This window comes from Nicotiana sylvestris, chromosome 6, assembly GCF_000393655.2.
Source record: "Nicotiana sylvestris chromosome 6, ASM39365v2, whole genome shotgun sequence".
In the NCBI taxonomy this organism is placed as follows: Eukaryota; Viridiplantae; Streptophyta; class Magnoliopsida; order Solanales; family Solanaceae; genus Nicotiana; species Nicotiana sylvestris.
The window spans coordinates 114,904,203-114,916,044 of NC_091062.1; the positions used below are offsets into that span (position 1 = coordinate 114,904,203).

Consider the following 11,842-nt stretch of genomic DNA (forward strand, 5'->3'; position numbering starts at 1 on the left):
GAATGACAAGGATGGATCTTCAATTTATAGAGCTCCAAACCTCTTCCTACAAGAAAAGAAACTTGCCAAATATGGAAGAATTATATTTTTCTTATAGGAAAAGAAAAACCCAATTATGATAAATATGTTGTCCTTTCCTTCATGAGATAGAAAAACCAATTATGAGAAGAAAATCTGGACAAACGCCTAACAAAAAAGAACAAGCAAAACCCAAATTCAACTGCTTCACTGCTACATCTCATTTTATTCACAAACACCAAAAGGCGTAAAAAGTGGTTTTTTATATTCTTAAATCATAAATGATTTAGGTATGGACTTTCTTCAATATATGTATAATAACAATTATTTTCATTTGATAGTCATAACCCATAACAGAATTCCGAACTCGTAATATAACCATAAATTGTGAAGTGTCAATGATCATAATTAATTATTAAGTTTTTTTTCTTTTTGGCCCGTGAATCACTCATCAGAAGGAGAATCACTATGCTCCGCGCCCTCCAGGTTTTGATATTTGTAAAGCCAAGCACATGTCACATAGTAACCAAAGTTCAATACCCCGCCTACAACCAATACCCAATACACATTGTCCAGCCTTCCCTTATTTATGTTACCTGGTAACCAATTTGTCGTCCTTCTAACAACACCAATTAGAGCAGTAGTCAAGTAAAATGCGACCCCAACAATCACCGAAATCATCGCCGTTGCCATGTTTTTTAAGGTTGTTAGAAATTCTTGATAGTAAAATGCAACTTGTCCAGGAAAATGAAATGCCTCTGAAATGCCAACAAGTGCTAATTGAGGCACAAGCCATAACACTGACATAGGTACAATATTAGAACCTTGATCAAGGTTGTTCGATTTTGCTACCTTTAGCCTCTTCGACTCGACTAAGGCCGAGACACCCATGACCAGAGCACTGAGCACATGCCCGACGCCAATTCTCTGGAGAGGAGTTAGAGATTTGGCAGTCAACTTCTTCCACAAGGGAAAAAGAAATTTGTCGAACAGGGTGAGGAATAGAGCAGTAGAGATCATGGAAAAAACGAGTATGGAACCAGCTGGGATTTGGAAATGAGGTCCAACGTGACGGTCCATTGCTAAGGCTTGAAGGATTGACATACTTGATTGTACACCAATTGTTGTGCCAAGAAAAAAGCTACTTGACCATAGTGGTAAGATTCTGATTAAGGATTTTAAATCTTCTACTTCTTGGACTGAACAAAGTTTCCAGGGTTTAGCTGTACAGCCATCTGGTTTAACGTCACCTTCACTTTTAATGGCTGCATGGTTTAAGAACCTGCATCATGATGACCAACTTCCATATATAAGAAGTATTCATTCCCTTAAACGTTTTATTTTCAGACATACTTATCGAAAGTATATGCATAAAGAGAGAAAAAATTGAACCTTCAAATATTGCTTTCGTATCATCGTCCAAACAGTCTATTGAAGTCTTTCAAAAAAAATTTTAAAAAAAGTGTGACTTGGTTTGAGATTTGTGGTCTTAAAAGCTTTGTGGGGCCATAATACTTGTGTGGTTATAAAAACTTCTTATTAAGGATAAAATGGATAAAATAAATAGTTTAAAAATGAATTATTTCTAAATTTAAAAATATATTATTTATTTTAAAATATACTAAAAAAGAAAGTAACTCGTCTAATTTGAAATGAACGGAGTAGATTGATAGACAAACATAAAAGTAGGCTGACATTCAAACAGGAGTCTCAAATTAAAGCTCCACTACAACATTTAGATATAATTTGTTCAAACAATTAAAAAAAAATACTTTTCTATGATTAATATTTGAATTGAGTTCAGTTAATTTAAGTTTGAAAGCATAACATAATTTTTTTAAAATATGGTCCAATTAAGAAAATAGAATGATAAAAAATATTTGAATTTGAGATAAGAAAGTTTTTAAATTTTTATCTATATTATATTAGAATGAGTGTGGTAAAAATAGATATTAAATTGAAACATGCTAATAAAAATTCACATGACGATGTAACAATATTAAGTATTGAATAATATAAAATCAAATATTAAGAATAAATAGAGAAAAAATAAAAATTCATATTTTTTATCATAGGAAAAAGGTAAAACTTATTTAAATTTGAGATGAGAAAGTGTTTTATATTATGATAAGAAAAGTCATAATATAAGTCCATATAACTCAAGTCTAATAGTAAAATAAAAAACTAAAATATTGAACAATAAAAATAAATTAGAGATAATGTAAGGACATTTACAAATCATAATTTTAAAAAATAAAATAAAGTAAATATACATTACTTAAAAATATTATTAAATTTTAAATAATTTAAAATTTTCGAGAAATATTTTTAAAATAAAATAAATATTTATTTAATAATTAAAAAATTATATATTTATCTTATATTATTAAAGAAAAATAGTTGATAATGATATTAAATAAAGTTACAAGTTAATGAAAAGTCACATAAAAAATAATAAGACTATATATTAGATTAAAAAAATAGCAAAAGTATGTTAAATTATTAAATATTTACTATTAAAAAAAATACTATTTGAATTTGAGATTAGAAAGTTCTTAAAACTATGATGTGAATGCTCAAATTATGGATAATACCACAAAACTAAATTATTAATTATGAAAAATAAAACAATAATAAAAAATAATTTTTTTAAAAAATACAAAATAAATTTCTAATATAGGTAATTATACAAAAATTAAATTTGTATTAAAACTAAAAGAGAAAGAAAATTTATGTAAAGAAATAAAATGACAGTGAAAATATTACTACAACATTTATTATAATATATTCAAACAATTACGAAGATATTTTTCTATAATTAATATTTGAATCGAGTGCAGTTAGTTTGAGTTTGAATGCATAGCACAATTTTTTGAAAATATTGTCCATTTTAGAAAATAGAATGATAAGAAATATTTGAATTTGAGATGAGATTTTTTTTGTTTTTTAAAATATTATGTAAAGAACTAAAATGACAGTAAAAATAATACTACAATATTTAGAAATAATGTGCTCAAACAATTAAGAATTTTTTTCTATGATTAGATAAAATTTTAAAAATATAAAATAAATTTCTAATATTGGTAATCTTACTATGAAAATTAAAAATTAAATTGTATCTTATAGCTAAAAAAGAAAGAAAATTACAATTTAACTGCATCTAATACAAAATTAATTATAAGAGAACTCAATACATTTGGAACATGATAATCAAATGACTTATGTATTAATATTTTATACTAATTAAAAGTTAAAATTTAAAACAAAATATCACATTATTTTGGTTATAGGTAAAAAATTAATATAAAAACTAATTAACATTTATCGTAGGGAAGCGAATGCATATAAAAAAAATAGAGGTAGTGTGAAGATACTTATACTTTAAATTAATGCCAAAATAGATAAAATAAAATAATTAAATTATAAAATATTACTGATAAATTTAAATAATTAAAATATTATGAATAAGAGGATAAAAGCATAAAATACCAAATTTCAAGAAAACAATATTTATTTTTATTAAATACTATTAAAAGGATAATAAGCAAGACATTAATTTAATTATTAGCTAATAAAAAATTATATGATAGTATAATAATATTAAATATTAAATAATACAATAACTATAAGAAAAGAACAAAAAAAAAAAGAATTTACGTAAAAATGATGTGATGAATGAGACATATTTGACTTCCAGATAAAAATAAAGTGATGGTAAGAATTTTCTTAAAATAATATGATCTAATGTGCTCGAACGAGACAGATCATAATATGACATGTTTAGTATCTTTAATATCGACGGCGGAACGAAATACAAATACTAAAATTAAGGGGTTAGGTTGCTACAAATATATATTAAAAAGATTTGTTTTCTACTACGAGATATGAACAGTAATTTCATGTCCTGTTTCATAATAAAATTCTCATGTTCTATAATTTTTATCTGAGAGGTTTATATTTTAAGGTTATTAAACAACCTACATCGCAATTTGAAATGATTTGTCCGTGCATCGCGCGGGTACTAATACTAGTTAAAGTAAAAACCACGTACCGTTCGAGAACAAGTCAATAAAAATGTTTTCTTTTTAATAACGTAATTTTCAAATGAAATGATTACATAATTAAACATAGTATGAAATTAACCAACTTGAGGTCCTAGATTCAAATCTCAGCGACACCAGTTATATCTAAAAAGAAATTTTTACATCTTTGGCCCATGAAAGAAAAAAAAAAAGAGAATGTGGCTTGTGGCTCGCACATAAGGAGCATTGTTGAATTTATAATTGTTCTTTGTCTCATAGCTTAAATATTTAAATGGGATAATCATATTGGGAATAAACCCCCACAGAAATAATATTCACAGTAATAAAAGCGGAATAATAATGTAGCACCGAGATACGGTAATTAACAAGAATAAAAGAGTAACAACGACACCAAGATTTTTACGTGGAAAACTCTTTTAATAAGGGAAAAAATCACGGCCTCGAGAGAAGCAACTGATATCACTATAGTAAGAAATTTTACAATTTGTAGGTCAGAGTAAAATACTCCAAAAACCACTACAACACTCAAAAGAAATAACCCTCTTTTGATATTCCCACCTCACTACAATATCGCTCACTCTCTATTTTTCTCACAGACTATTTTCTTATACCCTGTCTGTGAAACCTCACTCTTTCTTTCTCTCTTTGTTGGTGTGAAGAAATGAGAGTTGAAGCTCTCCTTTTATAGCCAAAGTTTCACTCTCTAAAGCCTACAATATTTGACAATTTACACATACTTTCCACAATTCAACAAAGTTGGCTACCAAACCAAAGAAATTCAACAAGGTTGGCTACCAAACCAAACTAATTCAACAAGGTTGGCTACCTAACCAAACCAAGTCAACAAGGTTGGCTACCAAACCAAAGAAACTTTTATTAGGCACATGCCTAATACTTCTTCAATGAGATGGACATCATCAATCTCCCCCTCCAGTCTCATTCATCTAGAGGAGGTAGCACTGTCTTCTAGTTTGAGTGCATGCCGACAAGTTCTTTGCATAGCTCGAACTTGTTCCTTGGTACCACCTTGGTCAGCATATCTGCGGGATTCTCACTTGTAGAAATCTTCAAGACTTTTAGAGATTCATCATCTACCATTTCTCGAATCCAATGATATCTCACATCAATGTGTTTGGTCCTTGCATGGTACATAGAGTTCTTGCTAAGGTCTATTGCACTTTGACTGTCACAATAGACGACATACTCCTTCTGATGCAATCCAAGCTCTTGAAGGAACCGTTTGAGCCATACCATCTCCTTGCCAGTTTCTGTAGCGGCAATGTACTCTGCTTCAGTTGTTGAAAGTGCAACACACTTCTGTAACTTAGACTGCCATGATATAGCTCCCCCTGAAAATGTAAACAAATATCCAGTAGTGGATTTTCTGTTGTCAATGTCACCTGCCATATCAGCATCTGTATAGCCCTTCAAGATTGGATCAGATCCTCCAAAGCACAAACAATCTCCCGTGGTACCTCTCAGGTACCTGAGTATCCACTTGACTGCTTCCCAATGTTCCTTTCCAGGATTTTCAAGAAACCTACTGACAACACCAACTGCGTGAGCAATATCAGGTCTAGTACATACCATTGCATACATTAAGCTTCCGACTGCTGAAGAATAAGGAACTTTAGCCATGTTTCCTTTCTCCTCCACTGTTGTAGGACACATCTTCTTACTCAACTTTAGATGACCAGCAAGAGGTGTGCTGACTGGCTTAGCATTCTTCATGTTGAAGCGTTCTAGTACACGTTCAATGTACTTCTCCTGAGATAGCCACAACTTTCTACTTGTTCTCTCTCGAACTATCTTCATCCCTAGAATTTGTTGTGCTGGGCCCAAGTCCTTCATATCAAATGACTTGGACAGATCTCCTTTCAACTTTGCTATCAACCCCTTGTCTTTTCCTACAATTAACATGTCATCCACATACAACAACAATATAATAAAGTTATTCTCAGAAAATCTTTTGAAGTATACACATGGATCAGAATAGGTCTTTAGGTATGTTTGACTTTTCATGAATGAGTCAAACTTCATGTACCACTGCCTTGGTGCCTGCTTCAATCCATAAAGACTCTTATTCAATTTGCACACCATGTGTTTCTTTCCAGCTACTTCAAATCCTTCTGGCTGCTCCATATAAATCTCCTCTTCCAAATCTCCATGAAGAAATGCAGTTTTCACATCCAACTGCTCCACTTCAAGATCTAGGCTAGCTGCTAAGCTCAAAATTGTTCGAATAGAAGTCATTTTGACAACAGGTGAGAAAATTTCGTCAAAATCAATACCTTTCTTTTGTTCGAAGCCTTTAACCACCAATCGAGCTTTGTATCTGACCAGCTTGCCATTTCCATCTTTCTTGAGTTTAAAGACCCATTTGCATTTGAGTGGTCTTTTACCCTTTGGAAGTTCAACCAGCTTGTATGTGCCATTTTTCTGTAGAGATTCCATCTCTTCTTGCATAGCTTTCATCCACTGGTTCTTTTCTGGATGGGACAACACCTCCTTAAGACTTTCTGGCTCCCCCTCATCACTGATGAGGACATACTCTGTGGAAGGGTACCTGCATGACTCTACCCTTGGCCTCTCTGATCTCCTCAGAGGTTGAGGTTGTTCTTCTCCCTGAGTGGGGTGCTCCACTTCCTCGACACCTTCATCAAGTTGCTCCCCCTGCTCAATAACCTCACCAGGTTGCTCCCCCTGCTCGGCAACCTCGTCGGTCGTACTTTCTGCACTTGTGGGATTGTTAGAAGTAGAAGGAATAGTAACAAAGTTAGGAATTATACCATTCTTCGCCTTTTCTGACATATCAGCAGCAGTTCCAACTTCACTTTCTCGGAAGACTACATCTCTACTTCTGATGACCTTCTTCTTTACAGGATCCCACAGTCTGTACCCGAACTCTTCATCTCCATATCCGATAAATATGCAGGGAATAGATTTATCATCCAGCTTTGTTCTCTGCTCTTTTGGTACATGTGCAAAAGCTCTGCAACCGAACACCTTCAGATGCGAGTAGGACACCTCCTTGTTAGTCCAAACTCTCTCTGGGATGTCAAATGCCAATGGAACTGATGGACTCCTATTGATCGGGTAACAGGCTGTCTGAACTGCTTCACCCCAGAATGACTTAGGCAGTTTAGCCATTCTAAGCATGCTTCTCACCTTTTCCACAATGGTGCGGTTCATCCTCTCGGCTATGCCATTGTGCTGCGGGGTTCTAGGAACTGTCTTTTCATGTCTGATCCCATGACTTGAACAATACTCTTCAAATTCCCTTGAAGTGTACTCACCTCTATTGTCACTTCGCAGACGCTTTAGCTTTCGACTTGTCTCCCTTTCTACTAGAGCATGAAATTTCTGGAAAACTTGCAACACCTGATCTTTGGTTTTCAAAATATAAACCCATAATTTTCGTGAAGCATCATCAATAAAAGTAACAAAATATTTGTTACCGCCCATTGATTCAATTTCCATTGGGCCACAAACATCAGAATATACTAAATCAAGTATATTCAATTTTCTTTCAGACGATGTCTGAAATGAGACTCTATGTTGCTTACCAAATAAACAGTAGTCACAAGGTTTTACCATTGTACCTTTGGCATAAGAAATAAGTGATTTCTTGGCAAGAATCTGCAATTGATGACCCATTCTTTTGTGCCACAAATCTGCAGAAATCTCATCTTGTGTCGCGTTCAATTCACCTTGGAATATTTCTGCATTTGTCTTGTACAACGTGCCACGAGCAACTCCCTTTGCAATCACCAATGATACCTTAGTGAGTCTCCACTTTTGATTTGCAAAATAGCTCTCGTATCCATCTCAGTCTAAAGCAATTCCCGAGATCAAGTTCATCCATAAATCAGGTACATACCGCACATCCTTTAGAACCAATGTGCATCCGACATTTGTTTTGATACAAATGTCACTAATCCCCGCAATCTTTGAGTAACTTGTGTTACCCATTCTCACTGTGCCAAAATCACCTGCTACATATCTGCAAAAAAAGATCTCTTACCGGTGTGGCATGGTAAGATGTCGTTGTGTCAACCACCCATTTCGACTCTGGACCTGACAGGTGCATGCATTCCTTTTCCTCATTTATAAAGAGGACAACATTATCATTGTTTTGCACCAGCGGTTGTGTTGTCGTCATTCTTCTGGCCACTGGTTTCACCTTTGCCCTTCCTTGGATTTGGGCAATCTCTTTTGAAGTGACCTGGTTGATCACAGTTGTAGCAATTTCTGGCTCTTAATTTGGATCGGTTCTTTGACTTCCCACGAGCTTCGGATCTACCATAGTTGTTCGAACTCTTTTGATAACTCCTGCCTCTACCTTCTGTGATGAGAGCATGTCCTTGATTTTCAGGCTTCTTTCTCATCTTCTCATTGAGTAAAAGAGCCGATGTGACATCTTTCAACTCAATAGTAGTCTTACCGTGCAGGATGGTTGTTGCCAAATTTTCGTACGAAGATGGCAACGAGTTCAATAGCAAGATGGCTTTATTTTCTTCCTCGATTTTCACTCTAAGGTTGGCAAGCTGTGTGATTAGTCTGTTAAACACATTTAAATGTGACAAAAAATTCATACCTTCACCCATGTGTAGGGCGTATAACTGCTTCTTCAGGTACAATTTATTTGTCAGCGTTTTGGACATGTATATGCTTTCTAACCTTATCCAAATTCCACGTGCAGTGTCTTCATCAATGATGTTATTTACCACATTATCTGATAAGTGCAACCTGATTGCACTAGCAGCTCTTTCATCCAAGTCAGCCCAATCCTCAGCTTTCATGGTATCAGGCTTTTTGGCATCAGCATCTAGTACCTTGTGTAATCCTTGTTGGATGAGCAGATCCCTCATCCTTCTTTGCCATGTTGAGAAACCGTTATCTCCGTTGAAATTTTGCTACCTCGTACTTTACTCCGGACATTTTTATTTTCACCGAGTATAGTACTACCGATAGTGAATAGTATTTCAGTGAACGAGCAGAACCTGTGCTATGATACCAGTTGTTGGGAATAAACCCCCACAGAAATAATATTCACGGTAATAAAAAGGGAATAATAATGTAGCACCGAGATACGGTAATTAACAAGAATAAAAGAGTAACAACGACACCAAGATTTTTACGTGGAAACCCCTTTTAATAAGGGAAAAAACCACGGCCCCGAGAGGAGCAACTGATATCACTATAGTAAGGAATTTACACTTTGTAGGTCCGAGTAAAATACTCCAAAAACCACTACAACACTCAAAAGAAATAACCCTCTTTTGATATTCCCACCTCACTACAATATCGCTCACTCTCTATTTTTCTCACAGACTATTTTCTTATACCCTGTCTGTGAAACCTCACTATTTCTTTCTCTCTTTGTTGGTGTGAAGAAATGAGAGTTGAAGTTCTCCTTTTATAGCCAAAGGTTCACTCTCTAAAGCCTACAATATTTGACAATTTACACACACTTTTCACAATTCAACAAAGTTGGCTACCAAACCAAAGAAATTCAACAAGGTTGGCTACCAAACCAAACTAATTCAACAAGGTTGACTACCTAACCAAACCAAGTCAACAAGGTTGGCTACCAAACCAAAGAAACTTTTATACTTCTTCAATGAGATGGACATCATCAAATCACACAATTAAATAGTTACAGTGACAGTACTATTACCTGAAGGTTTTTGAAGGTGGAACAACTATTGCTTTGGATGCAACATGACTATGTCCATGGTAGAAATCATCACAAGCCGATGGGAGTGGTTCCTTTCTTTTCCTAATACTTGCAACCACAACACGCGGCAAACTGGTGAACGGACTACCTTCTGGTTTAGAATTGGTGTAAAATCTGCTTCCCATTAGGAAAATCACTAAACCAAGAACACTAGCTCCAACACAAATGAAAAATCCAACTTTCCAGCTCACATTATCTTCAACATAGACAACAGCTGTGGATGCTACTACAGAAGAACCATACACGAAGAAAAAGAACCAATTGAAGAAAATCCCTTGATCCTTTGGTTTATTAAATTGATTGGCTCCCAATGTTGAAAGGGTTGATCGGGAACCACCACTCCCCAAAGTTGCAAGAACTATGGCTGCATAGAGTACTACATACTGAACTTTTGGTGTAGGACTGCATGATGTTGAGCCAACTTCACAAGGCTTAGGCCTCAAAGAATCAAGTGTTGCTGTTAAAGCTAAAAGGATTGTGCCCTACAAGTAGAAAAGACAAAAAAGAAAAAATCTAACTCCTTCTAGTCCACTTTAAGTGATTTTTTTGCCCCTTTTTTTTCCGGATATCAATAAGGAATTAACTTCTTCTTTCCAAAGTTGGTAAAGAGCCTATGAATAGTTTGTTATATTTCCAATGAGCAAATTAAGGTTAATATAGTGAATTTCATTGTTAATTAATTCTATAAATCGAATTCTCTAATTTGTGTAAAAAGTGCCAAAAAATTTATTTAAAGTGGACCGGAGAGAGTATTAATTAGGTATTTAAATACTGTCTAGAACCAGGGGCGACCCGACCAATTTCGTGGCCTAAAGTCAAACTTTACGAGGGGCCTTAATTTTTTTTAATAAAAAATATTTTATTTTTATTTGAAGTCTATTTTTTTATTTTTCTTAGATACAAAGTTATTATTAATATTTTATAATCAATTTCTCCTATTAAGTACAATTGACGATATAGCTAATTCGTTTAATATCTTTGAGACATTGTTGATCTTAGGTAAAGTTTTATCAATTTTAATTTTGAAACACTTTTTTCTGATGAAGCAACGGTAATAGGGGATATTAACATTATTCTATAAGCAATATAGCCATTTGGAAATTAATCAAATCTTTTTATTTGATTGAGTATATTATTAAATTGTTATCGCTAATTGAAATATTTTTCTGAATATTTTTAATTCAAAAAATAAATCTAGACTATCAATATCGGGTTGATTATTATGATTTAAGGAGCATTCAAGATGAAGGCAATTTTTTTTCAAATTTCCATAATCTAGTGATCTCAGTTTTTGCCGCTAAATAGAAAATCGAAAATATTTTCATATGCTTCTAATTGTTTAAATCTATTTTAAAGTGAAAAACTAACATCATCTACTACTCTCTTCGATCCATAATAAGTGATTTTTTTGGATTTTATTTTAGTTCAAAATAAGTGTCCTTTTATATAATCGAGAAGGAATTACCTTTATTTTTTCAAATTTTGCCCTTATTTACATATTTCAATGTGTCAAGTTAACAACATATAAATTTTAATTTAGGATAATTCAGTCAAAATATATTTTTGATCGACAATATTTTCTTGAGGGGCACAACAAAGGTTAAAAAGTCATTTATTATGGACCAGAGGGAATATGTATAAAAAGTAATCAACTCTAAATGACTCATCGAAAGATTTTGAACTATTAACATTGTTTCTTCCCATATATTACACATTTCTTATGAAATTTGGGTTCGATATTAATTTCAAATGTAATTTGCTTGGCAGAAATCAAAGCAGTTGCAAATCCTTCATCTATTTATTTGTTAAATAAAGAAATCAAATCTTTTCATTTCACATAACTATTTTAATTTTTTTTTATATATAGCCTATTATGCGGGAAAAAAGGGGCCTCAACAAATATGGGGCCTAAGACAATTGCTTTACCTGCTTTATGGACGGGTCGCCCTGTCTAGAATATTTACTAATTGGTCTCGTCAAAGTCCAGCTAGCAGCAATAACTTTGGCGGTAGTCCTTCGATAGCTCTTACCAAAAAAGAAA

The 11,842-nt window shown here is 33.4% G+C and overlaps 1 protein-coding gene across 1 annotated transcript; it reads right to left on the minus strand.

The window, feature by feature from the left end:
* Positions 1-386: 386 nt before the first annotated feature.
* Positions 387-11,505, minus strand: LOC104247196 (protein NRT1/ PTR FAMILY 2.7-like). The gene is made up of 3 exons (XM_070149000.1): positions 11,425-11,505; positions 9,742-10,283; positions 387-1,300 (listed from the first exon to the last, which is right to left on the minus strand). The coding sequence occupies exons 1-3, from the start codon at positions 11,503-11,505 to the stop codon at positions 463-465; spliced, it is 1,461 nt and encodes a 486-aa protein (XP_070005101.1). The 3' UTR covers positions 387-462.
* Between the last annotated feature and the right edge of the window lie 337 nt (positions 11,506-11,842).

Bases quoted from the DNA above. Each gene is read 5' to 3' on its own strand.
- LOC104247196 (XM_070149000.1), bottom strand. From the start codon at position 11,505: ATGGGAAGAAACAATGTTAATAGTTCAAAATCTTTCGATGAGTCATTT. The intron at 10,284-11,424 runs GTCCATAATAAA...TTCTACTTGTAG, and splicing joins TTTTATACATATTCCCTCTG to GGCACAATCCTTTTAGCTTT. The intron at 1,301-9,741 runs GTAATAGTACTG...ATCATGATGCAG, and splicing joins CCACCTTCAAAAACCTTCAG to GTTCTTAAACCATGCAGCCA.